Source organism: Podarcis tiliguerta (assembly GCF_965153285.1).
Source record: "Podarcis tiliguerta genome assembly, chromosome: 17".
Classification (NCBI taxonomy): Eukaryota; Metazoa; Chordata; class Lepidosauria; order Squamata; family Lacertidae; genus Podarcis; species Podarcis tiliguerta.
In genome coordinates, this window is record NC_139550.1 from 1,149,672 (window position 1) to 1,167,876 (window position 18,205).

At 43.6% G+C, this 18,205-nt stretch overlaps 1 protein-coding gene and 1 long non-coding RNA gene across 13 annotated transcripts in view; one reads left to right on the forward strand and one right to left on the reverse strand.

Moving 5' to 3' along the window:
• ADGRL3 (adhesion G protein-coupled receptor L3) overlaps positions 1-18,205 on the reverse strand; it is a 524,012-nt gene that overhangs the window by 23,461 nt on the left and 482,346 nt on the right. For 3 of the 12 annotated variants that reach the window (XM_083419417.1, XM_083419416.1, XM_083419415.1), the window contains one exon: positions 802-4,472. The exons of 6 other annotated variants lie outside the window; for them this stretch is intronic. In XM_083419417.1, the coding sequence (XP_083275543.1) occupies positions 3,673-4,472 (800 nt within the window). In that variant the 3' untranslated portion in view covers positions 802-3,672. Of the gene's footprint in view, positions 1-801; positions 4,473-10,269; positions 10,322-18,205 lie in introns of those variants that run through there. 3 more of the 12 variants (XM_083419408.1, XM_083419422.1, XM_083419407.1) reach the window with 2 other exon arrangements.
• LOC310667989 lies at positions 4,464-11,056 on the forward strand. Its single transcript, XR_014506516.1, has 3 exons — positions 4,464-4,513; positions 7,219-7,310; positions 10,318-11,056. It is a non-coding gene; the product is annotated as an uncharacterized lncRNA (long non-coding RNA).

Below are 18,205 nucleotides of genomic sequence, written 5' to 3' on the forward strand. Positions count from 1 at the left end.
TTAGGTATTATTGAATTAGATTATATTAGTGTTCCCCTAGGCACGAAAATCTTTTAAGTGCTTAGGACCTCTAAAGGTCTTAATCCGGCCAGGTGGGGAGGCTCCAGCCCTGACTTACACACCTTCTGCTAAATGCCTAAAACAGGTCCCAAAAAGTGTACAGCAGTTGTGTGTGCGTAGGGACTTTCCATGCTAGAGCAAAGGGAACGCATGAAGGGCTCCTGTTTGCCAGGAAACCTGGAGAAAGGCCTCTTGGACACCCAAGGAGGCAACATGCAGGGACATCTCCCTGTAGTTTGGGCCCCTCCTCTCTTGACACACTGAGATAACAAAACAGCAGTAAAATAATAGCCCTGTGCAAATGACGACAACCAAGGAGGCAGGGGCTAGAGAGTAGGAGGTGCAGGTGGCTATGCCCCCCAACTCTCCAGGTTCTGGTGGGTTTCTTTGTACCACGCGAGGTTGGGAGATGGGGCCCACAAGCGCAGCCCCACTCCTCTTCCTGCCATGATGGCCATCATCTGCACAGGGCTAAAGAAATGGATATGGAAAAACATGAGCGTCTTTTCTGTTCTCATGAGAGTTCACTTTAATTGTTCACTGAATTCTGAGACATTCCTAGAAGCATTTGCACACACTGTTGTCACAAAAGGTGGCCTTTTATATTAACCAGAAATCATCTCCTAAACCACTCGGTCTTGTTTCAGTTTGCTGATTTATTCTAGACGTTCTCCTACTTAACCCACTGGAACAGCGATTTAATTCCTCTCTCTCAAGAAATAAACTTCAAGTACAACTGGGTGGATTTTTTTTATTTATTTTGCAAAATCCTGCAAGCAAGTATCAACAAAAGAGCACTTAGGTTGGGGCGTGGAATGCCAGAGGGGTTCCGTCAGCATCTCTCCAGAGGATACAACTCAGCACTGCTATTTCATCTCCTCCTGAAATGTAGAGGGCCTTTTCCCGGCGCTCAAGCAATTGAGACTAATGCCTCCTTTCCAGATAACACAATTAACAAATGCCAAGCACTAAAACATAAAAACACAAAGGATCTTGGAGAGGCTTCGCAGGGCTTTCCTTTAGTCTTGGACACAAAACAGGATCAAGCTAGAAGTGTCATGAATGCAATCAATGTGCACTTTTTGCTGTACATAGAACAGCCAAGGGGGAGCCTCAGCAACCATGGGTGGGGAAGGGGGAGTTTAACTCTATTTTTCTCGTCTCACCATCCTGACAGAAATTTCCTCTCTGATGTGTCTGTCTGCCTGCATTTTGACGGGAGCCACTGGGAGCTCCCCTGGAAATGCAAACAGCTGTTTCAGAGAGGAGAATTTTTTCTTGGGCTCCTGGCATAAACAGGCAGGCTGTGTTCCCACTGTAAACTCACTGAGTTTCTGTTGCTGGGCTTTTAACCCATGTTCACAGGACGGTTCTGCATGTGTGTTCTTTGTTACAAGCTACTACTGTTTGATGTGCCGTTTCTCAAACCAGCTTCACCCCAAGTGGTCTCTAGCCAAGGTGCCAACACTTTTGCCCAGGATAAAGACACTCCCCCCCCCCCCCCCAGTCCACATTCCCTGGTGTGAACACCAACAGAAACGAAATAAAGCCAGGCTCATGTGAACAGCTAAGAAACTGCTGTGGGAAAATAAATTCAAGGTAATGTGAACCCACTCAGTTAATTTCTCCCACAATACACACTCCTGAGGTTGCTTAGAATCGCCCTTGGATGCTGTTTACATACATATAGGTAATTAAATGCATGTTAATTGCATTTATGAAATTAATGCCGCGTCTAGTTTGGCCCACATCGTTATGGAGATCATCAAAAGCTACATACAGGATGGACCATGTATAAAAAAGTATGGTGAAAAATATAGTCTGAAGTCCTCCTCATTTGAAATGCTACTGCAAAAGCAAACAATAACAGAAGCCTCCAGTATAAAACAAGATACTTCGCACGCCTGCCTCATCGTTCTAGTATTTTGGCTTAATTTCCCCCCAGATCCTCTCTGCATAATTCTGTGCTGAATAATCCTTTTATTTGCATAGCTACCTTCAGCTCCAAAAGAGCTGAACTCCTTTTGCTGAAGATGGAAAGAGGGAGATAAATTAGGAGAGACTGATTGTACAGGACATATATACAGTGCCTTCTAAATCGTAATCAGTTGTTTATTGGTTGGCAAACAAATTTCACTATTACAACAAATATTAGTAATGAGGTCATTCACCTTGGCGACCATACAAAATGCATCATAAATAAAAAAAAGTAGAATCTGTGCTGCTAATTTACCCCCTGGGAAGGCCTACATTACTTTAAATCTTGTCAAATAAATACATTTCCTGTTAGGGAGGGTTTTTATTTAAAACCACTTAAAAATAGGGTTTTATATTTTCTTTTTTTAAATATTTGCTATGAATCAGTCTTTTTTTTGCTTTTCACCACTGCAGTACAAGTTCCTAGTTTGGGGCCTAGACTTTGACTCCCGCAGAGGCATTGTGGTCGCCTGCAGAAGCCCCATTATTTCTCTAATAATATCCAGACTCCTAGGAAGATACCCTCTGAAGGTCTGTTGCCACAAATGCAGCATCTCAATCGATTGTGCACTGTAAACATAAAGGTTCGTCCAGTTTTCCAATTTGAAAAAGGTCTTGTTGGCAAATTTATAGACTGAATAATGAAATAAAGCGTGTCGGAAAAATATATATAATATTTTTATATATATATTCATATATCTCAGACTACTGAAGTGTGGGTGTGACTGAACTGAGAGATAAAAAGATCTTTATAAAGTGAATTACTTTATTTTACCCAGTGAATTCTTTTTAATGGAAAAATGGCCAAAAAAGGATATATGAAAAATCTTGCTCCTACTGGTAGACAAACTTGCAAGACCAGCACAACAGAAAAAAGTTTTGTTTTGTTTTTTCCACTACATTAACAGGGACGCAAGTTCTGGCGGAACAAAAAGCAGACTATATGTGCAATGCTAGTATCTGTACATTACATAGGAATTGTTCCATTTTTTTTTCTCTGCCATTAGAATTATCATCAGTTAATACAGCAAAACATAAAAATATGCCGTGTAGCATACAATTACAGACTCCCTTTCTATTTCATTAGGTTTTGTTTGCTCCACAGCTAAGTGAGCTGCGGTTAAATCAAGTGGTGAGAGACCAAAAAACTATTATGTGATACAGATTCAGAATAAACAGTTTTGCTATTTTTGCTTCTGTTTTGTGCAGCACTCCAATCTAGATGCATCGTTGAGAGTTGTTTCAAATGGCCTTTTGTAAATCAGGTCCTTGGTGATAGATAAAGAGAGCACCCAAAGATGCTTAAACAAACACAGTATAATTTGAGAAGGCCACACAGTGGACCATTTTCTGGTGCATCCCTTTAATTAGCATACTGAAGTCTTTCTTGGGTGGGGCAACAGGGGCCGGGCTGGGGGGGGCAGGGGTGCGAGAATCACAGCAGTTAGCATTCTTCCTGGGTGGGCCTACAAATTCCATTAAAAAGGTATGAGAATTGTTTGTTCTTTAGAACAGCATGAAGTAGGAGGACACACAATATTACCACCGCTTTGATTTAACTCCAAACAGTAATCCAGGTGTGGGACGGGGGCAGGAGGGGGGGCATCTGTTTTGTTAAAATGTCTGCTTAATGTTCTATAGACTAGTGACCAAGTGCGCCGGTCCTTTGGAGGTTTCTTCTGATGGGGTCCCATCCTTGTTTGGTGGGACTATAAATCCATCACTGCTGCCTCGCCCCAACTGGTAATAAGTGTGTAGCTGCTGGACATGGTTTCTGGAGCCCAGGTTTGGCATGCTCTTGTAGTACACGTCGTCAGCATCACCACTTTTGGCTGGCGGGGGGTCGGTCTGAGTGCTGGTGGTGACGCTTTCCGCGGCGGGCATGCCGGCCAGAGCAGGCATACTAGTATAAAGAGAGTCCCTTTTGGGGGACTGGAGATCTTCTGTGTGCTCATTGGTTAGCAAAGGGAAAAAACTCTCGCTGTTGTCTTGCGGAATCCGTCGCCGGCTGTAATGGTGAGGCTGGTGGTTCTCTGCAGAGTAAACCCTCGGGGGTAGCAGTGGCGCGTCCGATTCCTCGTGGATGAGTTCCAAGCCCAGGGCCTCTTCTTGGTTGAAGGAGGTGGCGTCGTCGAGAACGATGGCATCGTCCTCACTCCCGCTGCCTAGGTTGTTGACGAATTTGTTCACCAGATTCCTGTTCTGTTCGTTAGAGCACTCATGGTTGTTCAGGTAGGAAGGTATATAATTGGAAGTGAGTTCTTTCAGGATCTTCTTCTCTAAGGCAGTCTCACTGTGGTTATAGCTACGGTCAATTATTTGCACACAGTTGCTCAGGTACTCGCTGCTGGCAATGCTGTAGCTATTGCCGTGGTTACCATTCAGTGGTAGAGTATCCATGACACTTGTATCCCTGGCATTGTTCAGAAGCCCCTCTGAAAAATATCACACAAGAAAGGTTGACTTGTACCAAAAGGTATATATGCATGGGGGTCTTGCTCTAAATGTCTAGCCACCTAAGGAGCAATGCTATACTATTTCGCTACATCATACAATAACCGTGCAAAAAAGAGAGAGAGGGAGAGAGAGAAAGAAAGAGGAAAAGGAAAGGAAAAAGGAATACATAAATTGTTGGGTCTGGGGGCAAGGAAAACAGTTTGGATTAAGTCAGGTGTGGCATCGCCTTGCTTGACGCAAAATTACTTTTGAGAAAATGATTGATTTAGTACGGAAATGTAGAGCCTGAGAAAGTGCTTTTTGGAGGGAGGGTGTAAACATAAAATACAAATCACCAGGATAAAATTCAGTTTCTCATGCTACTGGGGTTAACTGGGTTGCCCAGGTGGGGAATGGTCGCAGCTCAGTGCTGGAGCATCTGCTTTCCCGGTGAAGCTCTCAGCCCCTCCAGATACAGCTGGGACAAACCCCAGTCTGAAATTCTGCAGAGCTGCTGTCAGTCAGTGTAGGTTGTATTGCAGACAGACCAATGACCTGACTTGGTATTCCAGCTTCCTAGGTTTCTATCCATTACCAATTTAACTTTGTCTCTAGTTTGTTTGTTTCTGCATATAATAAATTATTTTGAATGGAAACTTTTATACCCCTGAAAAATATCTGCAAGCTGTGGCAGAACTAATGTGTTGCAAGATGACTGCTATCTAATTGCTTGTTATTGCTGTTTGAGTTAAATCAAAGAAGAATTAGGATATACAACTGCATCACAAGTTTATTGTATTGCTTTAAGAGTGAAGGTTGACAAGGCACCAAGGAACCTGATAAGATCTCTTACTGCTTTTAATTTATTTCCTGAAATTATACCCAACCCTTTCTCCCCAAAGCAGCCACATGCAGATGGGAGGATCAGTCTTGGGGAGTGATTTTAAACCATTTCTTCCACACACATTTCCTGTGTTAAACCACTCACAGAGCTGCTAGTTGACCTATATACCGTATTCATCGCTCTATAAGATGCACCAGACCACAAGACACACCTAGTTTTTGGAGGAGGAAAACAAGAAAAAAATATTCTGAATCCCAGAAGCCAGAACAGCAAGAGGGATCACTGCGCAGTGAAAGCAGGAATCCCTTCTGTTCTGGCTTCTGGGATAGCTGTGCAGCCTGCATTCGCTCCATAAGACGCACACACATCTCCCCTTTTCAGGAGGGAAAAAGTGAGTCTTATAGAGCAAAAAATACGGTAGTTTTCCCTGGAGGGCAATAAATCAAGGGGAGGGGAATGAATTTGAGAACACAGCCCAGAGTAAGGCTTAAAGAAGCCTGCTCCCTTGGCCACCTCCCCAGGCTTAAAATACAATACCTGTGAGAGATCTGGTCATGAATCTCTTGGCATTTCAGCTACTTTGGCCCTAAAAAGTAGTATTGCTATTGTTTTTTAAAATCCTTCCCAGCAGCAACTATTGCCACAAATCAGATACATAGCAATCATCATCATAATGATGTGTCACACAGTTGCCTGTTTATTCAGAAGTAAGCCCCACTGTTTTCAATGAGTCATTTTTGCAAGTGTGTCTAGGACTGTAGCCAGTTAGAAAGTGGGAGCTATTTCCAAGCAAACAGGCCCAGGATGGAGCTGTGTGGTTGCAATCCTTGGCAGTGGCGTAGCGTGGGGGGTGCAGGGGGGCCCGGCCGCACCGGGCGCAACATCTGGGGGTTAGGGTTAGGGGGCGCAAATCCACAGGTTAGGAGGCGCAAATCCACGGGTTAGGGGGCGCAAATTACTTGCCTTGCCCCGGGTGCTGACAACCCACGCTACGCCACTGATCCTTGGTGCAGGTAGAAGAAAGCAGGTCCCATCAAACTCAGTGAGATTTCTTTATTTTTCTTTTTAAATAACTGTGCCTGGGATTCTGCTGCATGCAGATGAACAAGTCCCTGACATCTCAAGATTGCAAAAACCGGCCTCTTGGGGCCTCTTGTAATGCAACAAGGCTGGCATTAGTAGACCTTGCTATCCCACTCCCTGTTAATTCTAATCTTGACGTTTCTGTTCGATAGATATTAACTGCAACTATCATTTCATTGTAATACTGAAAACAGCTTGTTGAATTTGATATATTTTGTAATGAATTCTTTTTCAGTTTTGTGGTGCTGCATTTTTACGTTTATTATAAACTGCTCTGGGCATAATCCACTATGGAAAAGTGGCATATAAATAAATGGAAAGAAACTGAACATTTGTTATGCAAGGTGCTGGTTTTTTTTTAAAAAAGATTCAGCATGCACTTTATAATATTAATTCTTAAAATGGCCTGGAATTAATGAGCTTGCATAGCCAAACTTCATAATCAGTTGTGAATGATATATTGAAAGCTGCCTTGAAAGGGCCTGACCCTAAAAGACTTCCTATGCATACATCTTAAGGCTACAATCCTATAATTACTTACCTGAGATAAAGTCACATGGATTCAGCAAGTCTTATGTCGTAACAAACAGGACAGGACCAGCCCCGTTAGTCACTTTAGACTGGCTGCGACTGCTATGTATAGAATTGTGTTTAATAGCTGCATTTGTGAATGTGTCATTTTATTTTTGCTGCAACTTCTTGAAGCAACACAATAAAACTGTGATGGTTTAATATCTTGTTTTGGAAGATTTAATGCTGACTTCTGTTGGGTTTTGCATTTAATGTATTCTTTTGGGTGCTTGTCTCACTACTGGTAGGTCTGTATAATAAAGATGTTGCAAGGCTTCATCAGAATCTACATGCAATAACTTAGACATACCCACTGCCGAAGAATAAGAAACCTTTCTTGGTAAGGTTAGTTGTACAAATTTCTAATACATATCATGTATTGGTACAATTATACATTTTTTCATACTTGGACTGTAATGAAAAACTGGGCCTGATTTCCCTCTGAGTACTGAAATAGTTTGAGGGAAGTTCTTCTACAGACAACCAGGGAGCTGTCTCAAACTGTCCTCCTGGTGCGAAGTTGTAGGAGCTCAGGGAATCAGAGCATTTTCCTTTGTCAATCTGCCTTTAAGCATTGCTGTTCAGGTGGGCGTTAAGGCAAAAGAACAACTGGAGGAGAGCAGGGCGAATGAGCCTTCAAAGTGTTTTACAAACCGGACTGGGTTGCAATAACTGCTTTAAGCCTCATGTGTGGAAAATGCTCTTAAGGAACATGCCAATGGCAGCTTTCTGCTTACAATTTCATGCTGCAGCAAATGGCTGCCAATGTGGCAAGAGGCCCCAGGGGAAAGAAGGAATTTCTTCCACCCAGCTTTGGCAATAAAGAGGCTACCATTCCCCCTTCTCTTTTGTCTTACCTATGGGTTCCAATTAGTGCTTGGGAGAGATGGGTATAGTTCATATTTTTTCAAAGGGAGATGGGCTGTTGCTTCCTTGCTCCAGCATGTTCTGCTGCAACCTGGGACTTTTCAACTGAGCACAAAGTAAGCTACCGTATTTTTTGCTCTATAAGACTCACTTTTTACCTCCTAAAAAGTAAGGGAAATGTGTGTGCATCTTATGGAGTGAATGCCTGCTGCCCAGCTATACCAGAAGCCAGAACAGCAAGAGGGATCACTGCTTTCATAGAATCATAGAGTTGGAAGAGACCACAAGGGCCATTGAGTCCAACCCCCTTGCCAAGCAGGAAACACCATCAGAGCACTCCTGACATATGGCTGTCAAGCCTCTGCTTAAAGACCTCCAAAGAAGGAGACTCCACCACACTCCTTGGCAGCAAATTCCACTGTCGAACAGCTCTTCCTGTCAGGAAGTTCTTCCTAATGTTTAGGTGGAATCTTCTTTCTTGTCGTTTGGATCCATTGCTCCGTGTCCGCTTCCCTGGAGCAGCAGAAAACCACCTTTCTCCCTCCTCTATGTGACATCCTTTTATATATTTGAACATGGCTATCATATCACCCCTTAACCTCCTCTTCTCCAGGCTAAACATGCCCAGCTCCCTTAGCCGTTCCTCATAAGGCATCGTTTCCAGGCCTTTGACCATTTTGGTTGCCCTCCTCTGGACACGTTCCAGTTTGTCAGTGTCCTTCTTGAACTGTGGTGCCCAGAACTGGACACAGTACTCCAGGTGAGGTCTGACCAGAGCAGAAGACAGTGGCACTATTACTTCCCTTGATCTAGATGCTATACTCCTATTGATGCAGCCCAGAATTGCATTGGCTTTTTTAGCTGCCGCGTCACACTGTTGGCTCATGTCAAGTTTGTGGTCAACCAAGACTCCTAGATCCTTTTCACATGTACTGCTCTCAAGCCAGGTGTCACCCATCTTGTATTTGTGCCTCTCTTTTTTTTTGCCCAAGTGCAATACTTTACATTTCTCCCTGTTAAAATTCATCTGCTGCGCAGATCCCTCTTGTTGTTCTGGTGTCTGAGATTCAGAATATTTTTTCTCTTGTTTTCCTCCTCCAAAAACGAGGTGTGTTTTATGGTCTGGTGTGTCTTATAGAGCGAAAAATACGGTAAATAGCCTACAAAAGCTTCCTCCTTAAGGATGTAACATCCTGCAATCAGGACTTACACCACACCCTAAAACTCTGCACATGCAAGGTCCTCCCTGCCTTCTTTTCCTCTGTTAACATTAAGCACGAGGAAGAGTTATTTGAAGCTAAAAAAAAAAACCTAGCCCCCTGCTTTGTAAACTTCAATTGGTCTTGTTCAAGGCATTAGACTGAGGCAGCCTGCGCAACTTAAGAGACAGTCGGGTCGGAAGTGTCGAAAGAGCAATTGCACGGGAGCCATATGGGTGAGATGCTCTAGGGGAGACAATAAGTCAGACATCAGATGCTGGCGATCCACCTGGGCTTCCTTAATTAATATTGTAATCCTTTTGACACACACAAAACATGAGACAGGATTAATGCTTCCACATTGCTCTTCCTGTTAGTTCAGCTGCTTCTGCCAGGGACAGCAGACAAGGCTGAACCAACATTGCCGGATTAGAAAAGCAATTTGTTGACAATTTATTGGCCATTCATATCAGCAAGAAAAACCTTTTTATACACTGTTAGTGTACCTTCTGAAAATACTGAATTCAGTCTGCATCTGTGAGGCAGAACTGCCAGGATGTGTGCTTAGGATTGCAGTTTGGCATTTCTCTGAATTGAAATTTCTCCAAAAGGTCATTTTTATTTTGATACTTAGGTATTTACCAGATGCACATCAAATCTGTGTTTCAGACAGGGAGAAAAGAACAACTCATGGGTAAAAATAGAACAACCATCACAGATGAAGAATGGAGCCATTTATTTTCACAGTATAAATCTCTATCCATCACCGACAGTATCTGAGGGGCAAAACAAGAGGTGGGTGCAAAATCTCGAGAGTGGTCACAGCTCTGCATTAAGACATTGTTCCTTCTTTCTTCTGCTAAGAAGAAAGAATTATTAGCTGCAATATTGCTTTTTAAAGGAAAATAAATCAATTTTCAATTGCTTTGCATTGAAAATGTTCAGCTCTCATTAAAGATGCCACAGCAACATGAGAAAAACAGTATGACTTTGCAGACAAAAAGTGTTTTTAACGTAAAAGAAATTTCATTCTCACACACAACTACACAAAACTTAAACACACTGGATGAAAGACAAAATGAAAAAATAGACACAACAGAAGCATCTAATTTCTATCAATATTTATAGAATATGGCTTATTATTCTTGATTTCTGCATTGTGAGAGATGAACTGTTTTAAATATCTACATCATTGATATATGATGCATTAAAAAGTGAACTAAAAAAAATTACATTTGATATGCAATGTTTAGCTTTACTCCCATACTTGTCTCTCTGTAGGGCTCTAAACGACAGCATGAAGAAAAGGAAAGAAAAAACAACAAGTAAGCTTACAGCGACAATAGGAGGAATATGGTTCAAAAGCAAATTGATGATATGCAGAAAAAGTGTTAACAGAAAGCATTTCAACTTTTGAAGCAAATGACGTTACATTGCATGGATTAGATATACCTGCTTGACGTATTAGTCACAACATGTTTTATTTACAGTGGTAGATGTTTTGGTTTTATAAACCCCGTCCTCAAGATTTCAAAAGCAAAAGCAAATCTGAAAATCACCATGCACTAGTTATGCCAGTAAATATCCAAGGCTATTTCCTGAGTTTTCAAACAAGCGCTTTCACTTACTGTCTATTATGGCACCTGTGGCTTGCTTGCATGCTAAAATGCTTGCCTAATTGTCTATGTGAGCACTGCATTACTCCTGTAAACTTTTTCTTTTCATTCACAGCATTCAAAGAACTCTTATAATGAACACTAGCATTGTGAGGAACTTTTCAAAAGAGCTCTCAAGCTTTTTTAGGCCCCAGTACAGAGCCCACTGCAAGCAGAACACCCCTAGAGCTGGTGGGGAATTTTCTGTGAAAACTACAGTTAGTATGTGAATATGAATATTTTTGATGAATACAAAATGGACCCTTCAGAAATGTTCAAGCTTCAAGATAATTTTATCGCCAACGTTTTTCCTTGGGGACTCCGCACTCTTAGACCTCTACTCTACTTACCCAACCAAATCCATATTCAGTGTGCTTCAGCCCAGGCCAGAACCATTAAGAGTCCCATGGCTTTCTGAATGCTGCACTTCTAAGGGAATAAGGGTGAGGCTAGAGTATGATTCTGCCTTCAGCTGCTTAATTCAGATAGGAAATGCCCTTCCTTCCAGAACAGCAACTTCTAAGGCCCATTTCACAAGTTCAGCTTGCAACGCAGTACTTGCCTGGAAGCGGACTGAGCGGTACCAAATCCACATGGGAATTTCCTTGTGCAAAGCTGCTGCTTCTCATTTGTGCCAGAAACAGTCAGCTTCTAATTATTATGCTGGTGTGGTTGAAATCGGTGCAGCTGCTTAGAGAACCACTAAGCGGGACAGATAAAAAAGCCCATAAGGACTCACCATGTTAACATCTTCATGTATGTGGAAGGCAAACATATTAGGGAGATTTTCTAGTTTTGATGGAGCAGGGTGATTGAAACTTAGGCCCAAGTTTAATTGCGTTGGCATCTGTCAGTGCGGGTTCCAGGTCTGGGAAGGCCCTAGGGTAAGATGGCGCGCCCTGCGAGTAAGCCTATCTCCTCCTCACCAACAGGAGGGCCATCTTGGCCCCGCGATTGTGGGTGCCCGGGGCCATGAATGCCATGCAGCATGCCTGGCCCTGCTGCCCAAATTTGTGGATGCCTGGCCCCTTGATGGGGAATTTTGTGGGGGCTCGGGCATCCAGGGAACCGGCACCTATGCTCACCGACATCCCTTCTGCCCATTCTGGGTCCAATCTCTACAACTGCTGTGACGTGCAGTGCAAGATGCGGTGAGAATGCTGCTCTGTCCCCACACTCTGTGCCCCACACTTAGATGGGGCACGCATCCCAAGAAGGAGAGAAATCACCTGGCCCTGGAGGCACTAAGGGTGGACAGTGGACACCCAGCTTTGGCAGGTGCACAGCAATGTCTGCTTCTGGTACTGCCTTGATCCCTAAATACATATGCCAGAGAGCACAACTGGAAAACTCCCACCATCCTTGAACATGGTTGGGGCTGATGGGATTGAGAATTCAACAACAACTTGAAGGCCACAATGCTGTCACAAGCAATTCTATCTATACGACGTGGCTGGATTATTCCAAAACGGTTTCCCATGTGGAATAGCACCTGCAGGGTTTTATTTTCATATAGCAGTCCTGACGTGAGTGAAAAGGACAACTGAGAGAGAGGGCCTGCTCCACCACGAGGCTTGCTATTGTTCCAGAAAAGGAGTAGCTGCCCTCCTGCTTGGGAAAGCTATTCTAAAAGGCAGGTATGAATGAAGTTACTTATTACTGATATATGTTAAACTGCCCCAGAAAATAAGATCTCTGTACTGCATGTGGTATAGCAGCTGGGTGCCATCTTGTGAACACTTCTATGTCCAGAGATAAACTCTGCAGAGTCTTTCAGGTGGATGGAGTTGGTTTGAAAAACCTTAGGAAGACAAGTCTGGATTTCTGGCCACTCAGCATCACTAGTGACATGTGTTTCCAATGTACGTCTTGGCTTAGATCCTAAATAGCGAAGGTGTAGGAGACTTGTGCAAGGAGACCTTCAACCTCCTGCATCCCCCCACCAGCTGCTTCTTGAAGATGTGCCACTGCCTGATTTGGGCAATCTCCTCTTGCTCCAGCTGCTGCTCCTCCCCTCCCCATCTCCCAACCCTCCAGGGAGGCTCTTTTTAAAGTAAAGCAGGGGTGGGGGTATCATAACCAGGTATCACAATGAATGGAAAACTCCCCATGCTGACACTTCTGCTCATTAGGATACAAGCCATTAATATAGCCTCAAATCCTTCTATCTTAGTTTTTAAGACTAGTTCTCACATGTAGAAAACATAATGGACACACACACGCATACAGAATCATGTTGCTTTTTAATATATTTCAGGTATCAAAAAAAGAAAAGATAGAAGAGGCTTGCCTGAGGCAAAAGGAGTAGAATTTTTGCAGTGCAATGAAGATGGAGGGGATGAAACTGATCTCTACAAATGTTTAAATGCCCAGAGTGCTGGAACTTGCGAGTAAGGGGAAGAATCACCGGTAAGTTATTTATTTTTGCAGACATATTTACCTTGCTTTTTCAAACAAGTTCCCAGGGCAGCTGCTTTTATCTGACAGGATAGGGTTGCCAAAACAACTAAAGACACTGGCAAGTACTGAATTTGTGCACCTCTTTAGCAGTGATTGTTATAAGACGTACCCATGGAGACAGCGCTCAAAAGGATATCTCTGCCAGAAACATAAGACAACTGCTCATGCTGGAGGGGTGAAGACTCTCAGCCACTTGTTCGTCACAAATATCGCTTCATCAAAGGCAGGTAATGGGAATAGAAGCTAGTTGAAAGCTTCATTCAAGTCGTACTTTTGAAGGCTACATTTAATGGAACATATGTTAAATACCAGCTATATTGAATCTCAAATATCTATATGTTTGATGGCTCAGTTCTTCAAATATCAAGTGTACCAAAGTCATATGCATAATGTGTGCATTATGTGTTTGTCATTGAACCGCATTACAACACAAACTGTATACATAAGTATTTAACTGATGTATGCACCAGTAGTGCACCAGTAGTGATGTATGGAAGTGAGAGCTGGACCATAAAGAAGGCTGATCGCCGAAGAATTGATGCTTTTGAATTATGGTGTTGGAGGAGACTCTTGAGAGTCCCATGGACTGCAAGAAGATCAAACGTATCCATTCTGAAGGAAATCAGCCCTGAGTGCTCACTGGAGGACAGATCGTGAAGCTGAGGCTCCAAGACTCTGGCCACCTCATGAGAAGACTCCCTGGAAAAGACCCTGATGTTGGGAAAGATGGAGGGCACAAGGAGAAGGGGACGACGGAGGACGAGATGGTTGGACAGTGTTCTCGAAGCTACTAACTTGACCAAACTGCAAGAGGCAGTGGAAGAGAGGAGTGCCTGGCGTGCTCTGGTCCAGGGGGTCACCAAGAGGCGGACACGACTAAACAACAACAACATGAGAATGCAGCAAACACAATCCGAGGAGTTAAGGACCCCATTGCATGGAGCTTTGGCATTATTTGGCTTGAATGAAATGGAGACAAAATGACAAGGAGGTGAAGGTCTCGTGCTCACCATCTTTCAAATTATGGCAGAGAAGGTATTGCCACATTGTGCTGTTGTGAACCAAGTGACTAGCCCTGCAGTCCTATGGCCCCATGGAGGGTATCCTGGGAGCCAAAGTAAAAACTGGCTCTCCCTTTGGGAGGGCAGAGAGGGAGAACCGGGGCCAGATTCTCCCTCCCCATTGCTGCGGCAACCTCTGCAGTCCTGGCCCCACAACCATCAGAGATCTGACCTGAGCAGAGCCATGAACATGATCCATCGCCTTTCCAGTCACCCAACATGCCCTCAAGCCACGGAATAAAACTCTACTAGCCCTGGAGGGGGGTGTGGAAATGGAAAAATAAAACATTTTTAAAAGGATGGAGGAGGGCAAAAGCTCTCTTCTGCCGTGACTCTATATATTAGTTTTGTTTAGTCGTGTCCGACTCTTCATGACCTCATGGACCAGAGTACGCCTATGTATATATATGTATTCTAAAGAGTTCTTAGTAAGGAAAATGGAGATCTCAGTGCCAAGCCAATATATATTTGCCTGCTGAGGAAAGATTGTATAAGAAGCCTGCAAGAATGCACAACTGATGAACTCAGCAGTCGGAAGTGTTGATTTAACTTGAAAGACAGTTTCTTTGACAACAGTGATCTACAGCGAGCACTATCAGAGGGGATGGTGTTATTTTGTGTTGGTTTTCTTCAGAGAGCTGTTCATTTTCTCTCCAAAGCAATTTTACGGAAAAGAAAAGAAAAAAAAACTGAACATGACAAAATGATGAAAGCGATAGTGAGCTTGATGAGGAGCAGCCAACATGTATGGTTTGTCTGAAAGAAAGTAGTTTAAAATAATTGAGTCTTAGCACAATGGAAAGAAATTCACGCCACTTCATATAATAAATGCTCTAGCTGGCCCTACGTTCTGCATAGGCAAGGGCTCCCTCCGGACTTCCTTTCGTGCCACATTTCTAAGCACAGGCCTGCGCTTTAAAGCACTGTGTCCGAGTGCTTTTTTTCGGGGGGGGGGGGGCGGCTGGAGCTTTCCCCACAAAAACCTGCTCTTTACCACTAAACTGGAGCAAATTCTAACCCATGGGAAATCAGAACTGCGCTTTAAAGTGTGGACCTGTGTCTAGAAAGCATGGGGCAAAAGTATGGCTGACCCCTAAGTCATAGATAACCTGCTATAATAGCCCATAATGTGCGACAATTTTTTTTGGCACAGCGATAATCTGTTGCAAAACATGCTAGAAAGAAGAAATTTTAACCTCTCTCTCCCAAGTAGACCTGATCACCTTTGATGCTGGGCAAGGGACCATGCCAGGTATTAGTGGTAGATTCTCCACGAAGCCTAAGGTGTTTCAAACTATTTTGCCTTGGTCCCAAATCAATCAAGTCTGGGTACCCTTGCCAGAACTCACTTCCATCAACTACTCTACTGTTGTCAGAGAAGAAAATTCCGCTACCCCTTTGTCTATTTCCTAGCATCTTGGCTTCAAAAGCATTCTGCTGCTTCCCCAGGAAAACCTCCTGTTTATGGCTGAATTAGAACAAACGTCAATTGGGTTTTATGCGGATACAATGAAAAAGGGATGGCAATGGAATAGGAGAAGTCAACTTTGGGATGTGTTCTTAAAGTCACAAAGTTCTTATAAGGACTGGCTGAGATGGAAACACTTCAGGGAGGAGTCAAAAGGCTTTGAGTGGAGGCAGTGGAGTTGCCCAACTCCCTTCCTCTGCTGCAGCGTGAATGGAATGGGTACTGTTAGGGGCAGCTGAGAAAGAGAGGAAGCAGAGCCAATATACTACTACTGACATTTTGCTGCATCTTCTAAAAAACGAGAGAGAGAAACCTGGAAAAGTTCTGATCTCATATCCATTGGTTCCTTGAAGATCTTATGTGAAGACTCTGTTAGTAAGGTAAAGGGACCCCTGACCATTAGGTCCAGTCGTGGCCGACTGGGGTTGTGGCGCTCATCTCGATTTATTGGCCGAGGGAGCCGGCATACAGCTTCCGGGTCATGTGGCCAGCATGACTAAGCTGCTTCTGGCGAACCAGAGCAGCGCACGGAAACGCTGTTTACCTTCCCGCTGGAGCGGTACCTATTTATCTACTTGCACTTTGACGTGCTTTTGAAATGCTAGGTTGGCAGGAGCAGGGACCGAACAACGGGAGCTCACCCCGTCACGGGGATTCGAACCGCCAACCTTCCGATCGGCAAGCCCTAGGCTCTGTGGTTTAACCCACAGCGCCACCCACAAAGACTCTGTTACCTAGATTAAATTATTTAAATGCTACACACACTTCGCTCCGTTTGGGATTTTGGTTACAGTGTTAGACCTGGGCAGTTCCCAGCAGTGAGAATTGTTCCCCACCTTAACATAGGAACTAAATCCCCAACCCTCTCATTTACGCTCTTGCAAGGACTTACTCACTGAACGCAGGGAAACAGATTGCAGAGATGTTCAGAGACTGGTCACGAGGTGCTTAGACGGCAGAGATCTATATGCCATGAATTACAATGGCTGAGATGAAAGATATAGTATGGGAATTCACATGGGCTTGGAAAGTGTCTTGGATGAGAGTAACTTATAACCTTTCATAATACAAAATGCCTAAACAAATTGGATGATAAATTAAATGTGTTCAGGGTTTTGGGAAACCCTTTGGCTTGTTTCATAGAATTGCAGAATTGGAAGGAACTCCAACTTCCCGTAATGCAAGAATCCACAGCTGCCCCTGTGTGGGCTCGAACCACCAACCTTCTGGTTAACAGCCAGATGCTTAAAAGCTTAAAGCAGACTCAGAGGCAATAGTTGGACCACCTTACATTGGGTTGCAACTTTTCCCAGCCTCATGAGGTTTCTTCAGAATTTCAACTGAAAAATTCTCGTGGAAATGGACTTAAGTCTCGAACTGAGCCAATACAGACACCCTGAGGTGACTGTTTCCCTGGCCATCTTTCTAGTTGGACTGCTAATCTCTTCTTTCAAGGGCTGCCAATCTTTAGGCATTTGGCAACGGTGTCCTGTCCTGTACAGCTATGACCCCTTTTGCCACTTGCAAGCTAGCAAGGAAGGCCCAGCAGTTATGCTATATGCCTGCAGGAATGAGTTTCATCCTCTCCACCTTCATTGCTCTGCAAAAGTTCTACTCCTTCTGCCTCAGTCATCTAATAATTAGTTATACCTGAAATAAAAATACATATACTTTAAAATATGACAGAGTTATGAAACGAAACCCTTCTTTTGAAATAAATATCCAGACTTTTGCCTGCCTTGACTAGGAGGAAAGATATGCAGGAAGAACCTAACTTTTCACATTTTTAGTGTGAGAGGCAGAAGGGCGTTTGCCTGTACATGCTTAAAATCCTCACAATCAGGAAATCTTTTAAAAGCAAGAAAGAATACTGAGAATATGCAGGAAGAATGCAAGGTATTAATGTTTCTTGATTAAGACAAACAAAAATCTGATGGAGAATGCATTATGTATGATCACCCCACCCACCCCAATGATTACATTGGAATGCAGTTTCAGAACAACCTTTCTAATTCTTGGTTTGTTTGTTTTAAGCACATAATGGAGCTTGTCCTTTATATCGGGCTATTTTGAAAATGCACAGAAAGGACATGTTTTATTTCCTCATTGACGTGTATTGAACCAAAGTTCCCTGTTGCTCTGTGGGCTGGGCTCAGATTTCAGGGGCGTGAAGGTAGCAATAATGACAGCACAACAATCTGGGATTGAAATGGCCACAACTTTTATTGATTTCAGATGTAAGTAGGCTTTGGCATAGGCATCAGGCATGTATCCTAAATCAGCCTAGCTTGGTTGCTGGCTGATTGCTCCATTAGCATTGATCCTGGTTTAAAGGTACAGGCATACCTCGGGTTGAATGCGCTTCAGGTTGAGCGCGTTTGAGTTGTGCTCCGCGGCAACCCGGAAGTAATGGAGCGCGTTACTTCTGGGTTTCACCGCTTGTGCATGCGCAGACCCTCAAAATGACGTTACGCGCATGCGCAGACATGCCGTTGCTAGTGACATTTGCTTCTGGATGCGAACGG